This window comes from Cystoisospora suis, assembly GCF_002600585.1.
Source record: "Cystoisospora suis strain Wien I chromosome Unknown contig_4317, whole genome shotgun sequence".
Classification (NCBI taxonomy): Eukaryota; Apicomplexa; class Conoidasida; order Eucoccidiorida; family Sarcocystidae; genus Cystoisospora; species Cystoisospora suis.
In genome coordinates this window covers 1,905-15,560 of record NW_027157109.1, presented here as the reverse complement: position 1 = coordinate 15,560, position 13,656 = coordinate 1,905, and the positions used below count along the sequence as shown (strand labels likewise).

At 53.3% G+C, this 13,656-nt stretch overlaps 2 protein-coding genes across 2 annotated transcripts; one reads left to right on the top strand and one right to left on the bottom strand.

The window, feature by feature from the left end:
• Nucleotides 1–925: 925 nt before the first annotated feature.
• On the top strand, nt 926–6,796 carry CSUI_007953 (chromosome-associated kinesin klp1). The gene is made up of 5 exons (XM_068068094.1): nt 926–1,487; nt 2,037–3,036; nt 3,572–4,894; nt 5,330–5,481; nt 6,206–6,796. The coding sequence occupies exons 2-3, from the start codon at nt 2,872–2,874 to the stop codon at nt 4,892–4,894; spliced, it is 1,488 nt and encodes a 495-aa protein (XP_067919927.1). The 5' UTR covers nt 926–1,487; nt 2,037–2,871; the 3' UTR covers nt 5,330–5,481; nt 6,206–6,796.
• A 1,458-nt stretch (nt 6,797–8,254) lies between these two features.
• CSUI_007952 (uncharacterized protein) lies at nt 8,255–10,525 on the bottom strand (the record flags this gene model as incomplete). The annotated part of the gene is made up of 4 exons (XM_068068093.1): nt 10,460–10,525; nt 9,907–10,030; nt 9,077–9,165; nt 8,255–8,489 (listed from the first exon to the last, which is right to left on the bottom strand). Exons 1-4 carry the CDS (start codon nt 10,462–10,464, stop codon nt 8,255–8,257), a joined length of 453 nt encoding a protein of 150 aa, XP_067919926.1. The 5' UTR covers nt 10,465–10,525.
• Nucleotides 10,526–13,656: the final 3,131 nt, after the last annotated feature.

Genomic DNA, 13,656 nt, shown 5'->3' with positions numbered 1-13,656 from the left:
GGTTACTGTCTCGAAAGGTGGACTTTCCGCAGCACTGCTCAGAGACACCCCGCCACTCACAAGACCGCGCAACTCCGCGGAGAAGACTAGCGGTGCCGGGCGCTTTCCCAATTCCGGGTAGCACTGAGCAGACTGAGCGAACTGCGATCATTTTCATCTCTGCCCTGAGCAAGGAGACGGAGCCAGCCCCGCAAAGGCCACTCCTCGCCTTTCCTGACATCCAGTACGCTCAGAGCGCGTAACTACTGGATGGCGAACCCGCTGGACCTTCGACAAACTCTGTTACCCTGGTGCAAGCTGCATCCGTTAAAGCGCTCTCCGTGGTGCGCGCGGAGCTTCTTTTCAACTGGTCTAGAACCGTGGGTGAAAAAAAGCGCAACAGTCTGGAAGGGCCTTCGGGGCGTGCCCCTTTTCTGCGGGGAGGTGGAACTGAAACACAAAATCACTGTAGAATAAAAAAAGGAACGAGCCCGGAACGGCAAATAACAGGCGCCGTTCCTGCATGCCGAAGAAAGAGGGCCCCGCACGATCGCGTTTTATGAGTTGAATTTGCAATCTCCAGTGTTTGCCTCTCCCCGGAATGGCTACCCTCAAACTACTTTTGGTTGCCCGCAGAGTTACTGAATTCTTCCACGGCCTATCGCAATCAACTCTCCGAAGCAATTAGCCGACAGGCGCCCAGCCCGTGGTGTGTGGTGTGTTGGAAAAACTTCGAGCTTGAGGGACACGGCGGGTCCTCCGCAGGTTTCCATTCTTTTTCACAAGGGCACAAGTCACTGATCTTAACGTAGGCCCGGTTCACGTCGGTGCGGCCTTCGCATGAATAGTTTCCAGTTTACGTATCACTTCGCCACTCAACGTCGGCACAATGTCGTCGGTGAAGGTGGCCGTGCGGGTACGGCCTTTCAACGAGCGCGAGAAGACAATGAATGCGAAACTTTGCATTGAAATGAACGGCAACAGCACGACTATCCATAACATTGAGGATGAGAAGCAAAACAAGACATTTGCTTTTGACTACTCGTACTGGTCCCATGATGGGTTTCAGAACGACGCGGACGGATACTCCAGGCCGACGTCGTCAAAATACGCTGACCAGGAGAAGGTCTTCAACGATATTGGGAAAGATGTGCTCAATAATGCCTTCGACGGATATAACGCCTGCCTATTCGCGTACGGACAGACAGGAGCAGGAAAGAGCTACTCGATGGTGGGTTATGGAGCAAACAAAGGTATTGTTGTGCGCGCGTGTGAGGAAATTTTCGAACGCATCAAATCAATCAAAGACCCTCTTCTTCGCTCTGAGGTGACTGTCAGTATGCTCGAGATCTACAATGAGGCTGTCCAGGATCTACTCGTCAAGCCAGATCAGCGCCCCAAGGGCGGACTAAAAATTAGACATACCCCACAGTTGGGAACTTTTGTCCAGGATTTGACCAAGCACCCTGTCGACACGTATGATGCTATCCAAGCCAAGCTCGACGAAGGTGAGGCGCCTTTTAACCCCCCTAATGACAGTTGAGAGAGCACGCTGAGCCGCCTGTAAGTGAAGCAGCACGCGAAGCGCTTAAAATCTGATCTGTTATTCCTTAGAAACAATACATCTTTATATTCTTTTCGGGAAAGGCGCGGGGCGACGTCGAAAAAAAGGTCTCATCTCTTTGGAAGCCTGCACGCAAGTGTATGCGCGAATAACAATTTTTGCACGAAGAGTCCGTTGTTGGACATACTCGGGCGCTACTTTCTAGTTCTGCACTCATACTGCCGCGATTGTATTGTATCAAACTCCGGCGGAGCCGGTTGGCCAGCTTTCGTGCAGCTTTACTTACTGGTCCGGCGCCGTGCTGCACCGCGGCAGCTGGACTAATCAAGGGTGACCGTGCATTAACCTAATACCAGCTCTCTCCCACACCGTCATTTCCTTTTTCTCCCGCATAAAACAGGAGTAGCTCTTCCCAGTTTCACTCACAAAAACAGGGTATCTGGCGGGCGAGCGACCCTCCCTCTGGTCCCCCACGTCTGTGCTCCGAGTGTGGTCAGGGACAAGCAACAGGACAGTCGGTGCAACACTGATGAACGCCACCTCTTCAAGAGCGCACACAGTCTTACAAATCGTGTACAACCAAGTAACTTTGGACGAAGGGACAAAAGAGCCTTTGAGCCAAAAGACCGCTGAGATCAGTCTTGTTGATTTGGCCGGCTCGGAGAGAGCCGGCTCGACAGGGGCCACTGGCGATCGGCTGAAAGAGGGCTGCGCAATCAACCAGTCGCTGTCTGCTCTCGGGAATGTCATCTCCGCTCTTGCGGACAAGGCAGCTGGCAAACTCAAGCCGGGCCAGGTATCCTGCGGATGCAGTGCCAGATGCTGCAGCTTGTCTCTGCCCTATCTGTGACGTAGATGGCCTCCGTAACCCGTGAGACCCAGATGCTCGTCTGCGTCTGGAATGCCGTAAGCTCTGAACCCACTGGGTATTTCGGTAGCATCACAAGTGCCTCTACTGCCCAAAGAGATGCTACCTCTCCTCGGCTGTCTCGCCACTCTCCGCTACGACGGGAAACTAAAATTCACTTTTTCTGGCCTTAGCCCACAGATACCCAAAGACGAATGCACAGTGGGAGTACATCAGCTTCAAAGCGACTGACAAACACCTGCTGCCTTGCGGTTCGGCAGCCATGGACGCACGTCCATGACATAGAAATGTTAGGCTGGTAATCATATCCGAGAAAGTGAGCCCGGAGGCATTAATGCCGTCCTCGTAGCCGCGGGTACCTCGTGTCGCCTTGCTCGCCTGTACGCAGGTCATTCCGTATCGTGACTCGGCCCTGACTCGTATTCTGCAGTCAGCTTTGGGAGGGAACAGCAAAACTTGCATGATTGCCGCTCTTTCTCCCGCGTCGGTGAACTTCGAGGAGACCCTCTCCACTCTACGTTATGCAGATCGAGTAAAGTCCATCAAAAATGAAGCTGTTATCAACGAAAATCCATTAGAAAGACTTATCCGCGAGCTGAAAGAGGAGAACGAAAGACTCAAAAAGGTAAGGTGCATGCCGTCGCTCCCAGCACAGTGGACAGCAGACGAGGGATCGCGATGCCTTCTCCCGGTAACAGTGCCAAGGTTTTCATGAACCTTGGAGAAATACATGATCGCGTGCTCTGGGACAAGCACCGTCATTTATGGTGACTCGTCGGTGTCGTCCTTAAAGGCAAATTCAGGGTGCAGTTTCGGCAGGGGAAAACAACCGGGCTGAACGTGGCCGAAAGGGCCTCAAACTTGCCCTGCAAGCCACGGAACTGTGTGCCCTATGTCCTACAGAGCTGGCGGGTGCATGGGATATGAGAGTTCTATGCGATAGCGCCTCGCTGATTATGTCTTGAACTGCCCAAGCAGGTTGTCGGGTCATTTCGGCTCGGAAACTCTGGTACAGGTGGACTGCAGGAGATGTTTTTCCCGTGTATGGCGCTCTTCCTGTTCCATCTCCTGGTCAGCATCTTCGTAAAGCTACCGTTCCTTGCTGCGTCCCCTCCGCAATGTAGTTTTTTAATGACTGCCTGTCTCCGGCGTTCTTGCAGGCGGCGGGGGGAGAGCTCCCGCTAGCTGCCGGCGGAGACGGGCCTAGTCAAGAAGAGATGGAGAAGATGAAACAGCAGTATGAGGAAGAGCTGGAGGCGAACCGCAGAGCTCTCGAAGAGATGTCAAAGAGCTGGCAACAGAAGCTTGCCGAAGCTCAAGCGAGAGATGCAGCTTCCGAGAAAGAACAGCATGAGGAAAACAGACCATGTTTGAAAAATCTGAATGAAGACCCGTTCTTGTCAGGGAAGATCATATTGAATTTACCAGCAGGGACGAGCAGTGTCGGCAAGGGCAGCAGCGATAAGAAGCCCACTTTCCAGATCGGCGGGCTGGGTGTGGCTGTGCATCACGCTACGCTTGTGTGCAAGGAGACTCGAGACGGAGATGATGATGACGACGTCACGTTCGAGGTGGTCATGAAAGTTACCGGCAAGACCTTGGTGAACGGCGAGCCAGTTGGAGAGGGCGAAGAGCGAGCACTGTCCCACAAAGACCGTATTCTATTTGGCCACGCGAACTTGTACGTCTACGTCGACCCAACCCACGACGACAAGGTTATGCCTTCATGGGAGGAAGCGATGAAGGAGGCAAACAAGCAGAGTTTGGACGAAGTTGGGGAGACAGGCATGCTTGATGCCCTCGCCAGTGCAAGGCTGCGAGAAATGGAGGCGAAAATGGAAGAGGAGCGCGAGAAGATGGAGCGCGAAAAACGGGAATGGGAGCGGAGGGTGCGGGACAACGAGGCCTTAATGGTGACAGCTGAGGGCTCCGAAGCGATCGAGCTCATGAAACAATTCGAAGAAGAAAAGCGCCAGCATGAACTCGAGCTCGAACAGAAGCAACGAGAGCTGGAAGAGAAGATGAAGAAGCTTGGAGAACAACAGGAAGAGGAGAAACGCAACCAAGAGGCGGAGCGCCGGGCGCGTGTCGTGTTGGAAGAGATCATGACTCGGGCCATCCTTCTAATTGAGGAGGCCAACTCGATAGCAGAGGAATTAGGCATTGGCATATTCTTCTCACCGAAGCTTACCATGAAGCACGACGGTCTCGATATTTCTCGGAAAGGCACGGCCAAAAACGTCATGCAGCAGACAGAAATCCAAATCCGGGTCGAGCGATTGGATTCCGATGTCGTAGAGACATGGAAGCTCGATCTGTTCGAGCGTAAAATATTCGAGATGCGAGAGCTTTATAGCCAGTACACATCGTCGCCGGAGGACTTCAAGCTTCCCGAGGGAACGCTAAACCCGTTTGCGGCGGACCCGGACTCCTACCAGGCAAGATCAAGACGCAGGAAACGGCTGTGCCGGGCTCTTGCCTAGAAGGCTGTTTCCTGCTCTCGCAAGACGTCCAGTACAATTGATACAGACTTAGCAAGGAAGCTACAATGAAGCCTAGAAGGTAGTCAGGTGCAAACACTGTGTACCACTTTGGTTGTAGGATTCCAGCAGGGAACAGTGGGTCACCACGCTTTGTAACCTGTGCACGAATATCTTACTTCCACTGGACATCTGAGAGGGCGACAGGCAACGCCGTGACGAGGCGGGACCCCTAGCGGCGGTCTTGCACCAGTGGCCGCGACAGAAAGAAGGGGGGGAAAGTTATCGGGCGTGGAGTGGGTCGCAGAGTTTGCGTGAGAACGGCAAAAAGAGAGCACGTATGCTTGTCCCTGGGGGATACCAAGACAGACAGCGGCTCCCGCCTTTGAAGACTCTCGCTAGTCAGATCGTTGCTCTATGTTAGCTGCCTGCTTACAGGTCCTGGGGCAGGCGTACTTGTACTTAGATGTCCTGTTCAACCTGCTGCCAGTCGAAAATGAGATGTTGCCAATCTTTGATGGCAAAGGGCAAAAACAAGGCACACTAAAGCTGTCGATTGATCTCGAGATCCTCGCCGACGTCAACGAAATGTGAGTAGGGTCGAGAGGCTTTTCCCGTCCAGGATCTCGCTTCGGACGAACGCAGGAAGACGACAAAGCTTCCATGGGTGGGGAAGCGAAGAGTAGCGGTGAATTCTGACTTCGCAAAGCCAGGGCAGTCTTCACCTTACAGCAACCGCTCGTGACAGTGCGAGCCTCTGGCGCTATAGCGCTCCACCACTTAAACGGCCCCCGCGAGATGAGGCGGAGAGTATACAAGGAAGTGTCTTGCTCCGCAGGTCGCTTGAGACAGTTTCAAGAAGCACCGGCTGATAGTTATTGAGTGGAAGAATGCATGACCTGAACATTCGCTAGATGACCGTTCAGCAGCATCTTCCTCCTGCACGGTGTCTGAATAGTTACATCCACGTCTTCCGCCCATATGAGAAGAGTAGCTGAGATCCTCGAGTGAAGCGTTCCAAGTAGGGTCGTGGTCGGAAGCCTCATGGTAGCAGTGACAGGGAGTGTTGATCTGTGTCACGTACTGGTAGCTGTACGGACCCCTGCTTTCTGCTGTCCAGGTATATAGGAGCGGTGCGTGTGCCCGCAGTTACTGTTTCAGAGTTGTCACCACGGAGAGAACGTAGCAGCCTGTTGGGCTAGTCTCAGATTCAAAGAACGCACTCGCCGCCTGTCTGCGGGCAGTTGGTGCACCGACTCGCAGCTGAAACTATGAAGTCTTCGAACGCTGTTTGCTCCGCCGGCGGTACTACAGGGTACAGAAAGGCGCTCAGATCACCGACCTGGACTACTACGACACGGTAGAAGAAATCAAGGGCAAAATGTTGAAGCTGACTGTGAAGGTGGACGGCGCCCAGGAGCTGCCCGAGAAGGCATGTCGGCGGCCGGAGGTAAGTTACAGGTGGATCGATGGCGTCTCGGAAGTCCGTTGCGCAACGGAAGACCTGTGCAATCGAAACCCAAGCTTCCAAAGCGTCAAGGAGTTCGAAATGATGATCACGGACGAGAATGTCGAATGGTTTCGAGGGGTTCTCGTGTTCGAGGTTGCTGGCATGACTGTCACAAGACAACAGAAGGAACAGGCAGCATCAGGGAGCAGTGCGCCTCCAGCAGCGGCGGCTAAGCTGAAAGAGAAAGAAGCACTACTAGCAGAAATCGAGAAGAAACTGCAGGCTCAGGGGAAAACTCTGGAGGAGTTCCTTGCAGGCAGCGACTGATGCAGCGATTGTATCCTTATTTTTTTCCTGTTCCGCGTTCAATCTGAGAACACCCTTGTCAACTCTTGTCACAACGTGATCGACCGCTAAATCCCCCCGGTGGTGCGGCCCCAACGTGAAAACGTGGCCATTCCAAAAGACTGCTTGGCCACTGTAATATTTTTGTGGCCCCTTGCTACCCTTCCTATCTTTCCTCGACAAGAACTCTCCGCCCGTCATCGCAGGCTAAAGCGGTGCAGGTCGCCGAGTGGAGAAGCTGTGACCACGAGCGCTGGTTTTCTTTTGCTTTGACTTCGCTTCATCTACAAACCTCCAGGCAAAGAATAATATTTTGTTCAGCCACTGGTTCACCGTCAACTACCTTGTTTGGGCATTAGGTGATGTGGCTAGATCATCAACACAAACCAACGATAGAACGAGGGGATGGTACCTCAGCTCGTTTGTCGCTAAAGCATCAGGGTGCCGGTGCAGGAATGAGCAGGCCGGACTCCTCCTCACTATCGACTACTGTGTCCGGCCTTCCCGTGGCCTCTAATCTCAGTGTACACCTGCTCGCGGGGCGACACGACGGCAAGCTGCGCAGCTCCGGCTATCTGAATCTGTAAAAAACACTCGAAGTCAGACCGCAGCACGGGTTGGGCAGACGATCTGCACCAGAGCCTTCAGGACTTCCGTGTCACCTGTATTTCGTAGTGGACTTGCGCAGTGGGAGTAACTCCTCAGAGAGCCTCTTACAGAGTTGTTTTATAAGTGTCTCCCCATTATTACAGCAAAAGCAGAGACAACGTCCGTCCGACAGACGGTGTCATATGCTGTCAGCGTGACAGCGTCCCCGTCTTCCTTGGGCCACACCGGACTTCAGCCACTCTAACTTTCAACTCAGGCAAACGCACCGGCATAGGACATTTCAGTTCAGCCTTCTGCTAACCTGTGCTAGCTGGCGACAGCATTTCAACACTGAACGGAGAAATAAAAAAAACGCCCTGCCGATACTGAAAATAAAAGAGACGGCTCCTTAGGCGGGCTGGCCCGGCTGGAAGTCGGAAACGAAGGAAGGCAGTCAAAGTTGAACCTCCCAGCTGGCGGCCGCGCTCGCGTTTCGCTGCGGCTCCAGCTGCTCACTAAAAAACCCGACCAATGCCAGTAGGCACAGTTTAGCCACACAATCTCCTCATGCACCCCCTGTGAGTATATGGCACTCCTACGAGCGGTTAATCATCGGTTAAGAGCACCACTGTTCATGTCAATGGCACGCAAAGCGCAAGTCGCGTACTTGCAAAACTCTCTGTCTGTCCCAACAGAAGGACGAGCCAGGCTTTGTGCGCACCGGTGCACGAAGGTACCTCCCACCGCTATTCTACGAGGCAAACCGGAGAAACGGGCAGCAGACGCACTGTGGTATCCCCCTGCGCACATTTCTTGCTCGCACTTTTTTTTTGCAATCGGGGTGGTCGCCCCAGTTGCTCGGGAAGCCACTCACGTTGAGAGGCTCCGGACGTTGCGAGAACAACGAGGGCTGAAAAGACTGTGGTGCAACGCGGTTAAGACGCCAGGTGTTCGGAAGTCAGAAGGCGGACGTCTCCTTTCTAGAGATAGGAGCTCGATCCGTAGGTGTTGCCCATCGCCATGGTGCGTTGCACCAGCACGTTCGCCCTCTGCTGAATTACTGTCGACCAGCGGTTGTCTTCAAGAAACTCGTCCAGCTCCTCGCACGTCAGTACAGGAACCAGATATTTGCGGCTGACCTCTTTTATAAGATTGCGGGTCACACTCCCCTTACGGTAGTCCTGGCTTGTAACGACAATGGCCGCCACGTCACGCCTACAGAAGTTGCATCACGTTTCTCGACACCAAAAAAAACTGAACACATCTGCGCGTGCTGGCACGGAGCGCCACGTTGAGGGGAAGCGTGCACACGCATGGCAATCCGGGGTCACACGCCTTAAGGGATGCCTTACTCTCTTTGGAAAGAGCACTCTAGTACAGTCACGGGTCTAGGTGTTTGTTGAATATCGAGGCAGTCCCGCTTCGACGTACGCTCGCCTGCGGCCCTCTACAGCTCCTTCCAACAGCTGCAAAACTCATCCGTCAGCTGCTTACATGTCTACACTAGGGCACCTCCGATCAACTGCTGTGTCTACATTAGATCCAATGGATGACTACTGCGACCGCCAAGAATCTCTGCTATACGTGCACAACGGAACTCACGAGCAGACAAAATTCCGTTATATCCCCATTCATCCGCACTTGGACGGAAAGAACGAGAAACTACAGTGTCTCTACGCAGGCAAAAACTCGTCGTGACGATCGTACTTCGTGTCAGAGAAGCGTACGTTAGAAGGAAAATTCTCAGCAGCCCGCTGGGGTGCCAAAAGAGCAACCACAGGGCGCAGACATCTTCCGCTTACGTCAAGTCCAGCATGCCGTGGATTAATAACTCCGAATATCTCGAGTCACCTGTCACTGTTGCGTGATTCCGGCGGCCAGTCGCGACTGCCTGAGCAGGAAACAGCGAACGTATGGAGGTGGGAGATTTTTTTTAGCGAGGTGCGCCCCGAGGGGCTGCAGAAAAGACCAGCCCGGCTGGGGCTCCGGTGGCAGCCCAACGCCGTACGGACCTCATGGCTTTGTTGGTAGGAAAGCGCAACCAAATGTCGATCCTCGACAACTGACTGGCAGGCTGGCCAGACAGCACATGTGATGACAGACCAGGGGTCAGGAGCAAGTGCAGTCATACAGGTGAAGCCGGACGTGACCGGACTGACACATCAATCCAAGACGGCCACTCGAACCAAGGAGTAGTCAGCGGAAAACGTAGTCTTAGCTCCAGGCAGCCTTCGACTTCAGATCCTCGGAAACTCTACAGTTACAGGACTGGGATACATTCTTGGCGTCGACCATCTATACGAGAAAAGCACGCTCGCCAGCTCTGCATATGTTATGAGGCTGTAAGACCCTGAGCTGTACTTCATAAGTTCCCGCGCTACTTGGTGTGTGCAACCATCCTTCACAATGCTTGGCTCGACGTCCGCTCCCACTGTGAATCTACGTGCCCGGGCAAGATGTGTGAGAGCTTGGTACCGGGTCCTGGGGACTACGTACGCTAACTGTGCAAAGCGGAGGCTAGCTATAAAGAAAACTACAAGGGCATTTGCGTTGTAATATACACAACGAGAATCACTAGTCTTGCCCTAGGAGTATGCTTCTTGAAGAGTTAGCCGGTGCAGGCGTATCTTACATGCAATCGTGAAATTTCATGAAAGGACAGAGTCTCGACAACGTGAAGCAAATTGTTCATCGTCCCGACTTTTCTTGTATTAGAGCCAAGGTTTTCTTTGCTCGTTGCCACTGTAACTCGGGTCCTGCGCAAGACACAGACTAGCAGAAACCTGCACGGGTTGGAGTGGCTCTGGCCTTGGCATCGGCAGACAGACCTGATGAGTTGCACACGTGTGAAGCTAGACCGGCGCCCGCCTAAATAGAGAAGACGATCTGTGCCTGTACTTTCGGATCTTCCACGGGCTGCGATCTGGTTGAGAAGTCCAATGTCAGCACGAAATCCCAGCAGTCACTATCAGCGGCTAGAACTTGCCTCCCTCACTCAAAACGCAGGCCGAAGGAAACGCTCGGTCAAGCGTAAGAGACGTCGGCGATGAAGCCCTGTATGGGCTCGGAGAAAAACAACCGTTCCTAGTTTTCCGCGGTATCGAGAAGCGAGGATTACTAAAGGACATTTACCGTATCACCAAATGGCAGGGCACAAAAGCTATGACCGACGTCGAACGACCTACCGCATATGGTCCTTGAGGAGCAGGTAAGCACTTCCAAAGGCAGCAACTCTCGTGTCGCTGAAAGGGTTACACACCATGTTCAGGACTCCGTACTTCGGCCGGTGTTCGGGAAGCACAGAAGGATGATCGTATATGCCATTGAACAGGACGCGCTCCCACTCGCGGCGCGCTTCCAGGTAGGACTCGCCTTTACCTGGAATTTCGAATACAGATCTGACGCACAAGGAGAACTGGCAACAACACCTCAAGGATGAGGTCATGAGCGCGACAGCGTGCAGGGGGTGATAGGGAGGCACGCGTGAATAGCAGCAGCCGGCCGATGCCCGCGGGCCAGCCCGGAACGGATAACCGTTTGTCTGTGGGTTATAAGCCTGTTCGCCAGGTTCCCTTCCGCTAAGACTGCAAGAAAATGCCCCAGCCATCGACCGCAGGGTGCTTCCCCGTATGCGCGCAGGCGTTACCCGGGTTCACGAGGAGTATTCGACTGCTGCGCCATACGCGCGGCACATTTCACTGCAGTAGGGTTGTGTGTCTCCTGTCGCGGGTTTAGACACGACTGCTTATGGCGCTGTGAGATGCATGCGCCCCTGGCCTCAACTGCCGCTGGCTTCCTTATTCCAGGCGAGCGTAAGTGTGACGAGGGGGCGTTCCAAAAAGAGAGCAGCTACACTCACGACCAAAAGCACTCGGATATGTGAGCGTCTACCTGCGGCATCTTCCTTCTCTGTTGGCCGCTTCCACACCCGCTAGCAAGAACGAATGGGGGAGATCAGCAACTTGCATCTGAACTCAGAAGACGCACGGAACACTGTCCGGCTTAGTTTCTGCAAAACGACAGCGGGTACTTTTACTTCGTCCTGGAGTTGCATAAGGTCACGTGTATCCGACTTCGGCTCACCTGTAGTACTTGTCGTTCAGCAAATGTGGAAATAGGTTTTTCACCTGTACCCGGACAGTAAGTGGCACTTTGCAAAGGAGGTAGTGTTCGATGGAGCTAATGTCTTTCGGGCCAACCCCGAACCCCCGCCACGTAAGCCTAAGTCTTTCCTTGGCTTCTGCACTCTCCCGCTCTGCCATCTCACTGACGTATCTCATGACTTCAAGCTGCTTAGGAGTCAGCTGGCGGAGTTGTTCCACATCATGTCGACCCGCACAGCTCTCAGCTAGTCGCTGTAGTGCGCCTGGCAGCGTTTCGAAAAAACAAACGCTTTCCTCTGTCTCCGTCTCGGAGACCTCCGAGAACGAAGTCTGCCGAGACTTTCGGCCCTGTGTCTTTTCGCTCGAGGAGCCCCTGGAGTTGAGACTCCGACTACTCTTCAGGGAGTTGCTGGAAAGAGTTGTTGTTGCTGACAAATCTGTTCTACCCGATGCATGGAAAATATCTCGGGTTTGGGCGAACACAGAAGTTCGATCACATGTGCTAGACATCCTGGAGGAAAGGGTTTCCGAAGTTGACGTCAAAGTACTGCTCAGCGTTCTGTCCTTCCGTTGCTTCTGAAAAGTTTTTCTCTCCAGTGTGCCAACAGAAGAGAACGTGGCAGAAAAAGCCAATGATTTTGACGCCATGTCGAGCTACAAACCACAAGCGAGTAACAGCATCGATGTGAGTTGAGTGACACTGGGGAAATTTCGAGTACGAAAAGGGAAACCAAGCAGTCAAGTTGTGTCCCCTTAAACGAGGAAGTAATGTGATACATACACGAACGAGGTCGTGGCACGGTATATTTACAGAGGAGCATCAGCAGTTCCAGAGACAGGCCTGCAGCACATAGGGGGAACTGAAGTGAGGGCTCAATCCTTTGCTTCTTCTCAGAGATGAGTCCAGGAAAGCTTTGAAGTACCTCCCGGCACTTCTCCAGCAAGGAGCTCCACAAGGACACAGTCGTACACTCGAGAAACCTGTAACGTGGCTGATGAAAGAACGTGAAGAGAGGTCCCGCTTGACAACGCCATCATAATCTGACCAGGAGAACTGATAGAAAAGAACACAGCGTCGTTAGCCAGGGAACGGTTCTGGGGCATTGAAGTTGGTCCACCTCTACCTGTCAGTGCATGCTCTCGTCAGAATCTGACAACACCAGGGGAAGCAATAATGTGCCTTTCATGGGTGAAACTTACAACACATTACTGGAGTGCGCTTCCCTTGTCTCCCGTTTGCAGTGCTATTCTCGGTCATCCATGAGGGCCACACACTATCGTGGCTATTCCGTTTCTGTAGAGAGCCAGCGTCAGGCCATCACGTAAGTAGTCTCGAACAGCCAGCCAAAAGGTTCAGCCGGGCTCACCGACGACTTGCTAGTTCAGGTTGACTTCTGAAGTCTAATTCAGATGAAAATACACGGCGTCAGCGGGAGATGCGGCACACCTCTTAGCGTTCAACACTTCTTTGTTTTTCCTGAAAACCTAGAGACAGCCGTTGGAGAGAACTCAGTAGTTCTGCTACGGCGCCTCACTCGTGTGCGAAGAATGCCATACCAGACCTTCTCGCGGTGAACGGACCTAAACAAATCCCAGGGGGGCCCGCATCGTCACTTGAAGGTCCCTGCTTCTTCGACGAAGCTGCTTGGTCTACCCCGTCTCGATACGACTATTTGCGACAACCCCCGGGGCTGCGAGTGCAACACAACAACATTCCATGTAGGGAATAGACAGCCCACTTTCCCCCACGCCTGCGTCTTCTCATGAGTGACGTCACACAGACTGGAGAATTTAGACTGCCGAGAAAGTTGGGCGAAGCGATACGCCTGGATCTGTGACCCAGTAGCACACAGGGAGTGACCTATAGGCTGGACTCTGCAGCTCAAAAGCACTGCAGATCGGCAGACACACTGGGCCCTAGGCCTAATGATTGGGGGTGGTCATGTCTGATAGACAGAACTGAGTAAAGCGCGGAAAGGCCATATGCTCGTTCAGTTTACATCAGCTTCGAGACCTCGTGTCTGTGGCGTTGTAAACGTTTCTTTGGCCGACGTGTCTGTCGTGCTTCGTTTCTTGATTGTCCACTGAAGCATCACATGAATCCTCTCTACTTCTGATTGGCTCTACTAACCCTGCACTATTAGCAGCTTGATTACCGTCCACCCATCCTCCGTAGTTCTGCTTTGGACAGAGAAGCACGGTTCAAGCTCACCGCAGAATTGGAGACCCGGTGAAGATACCAAGAGTGAAACCACTGGGGGTCCCCCGCGAATCTGAAA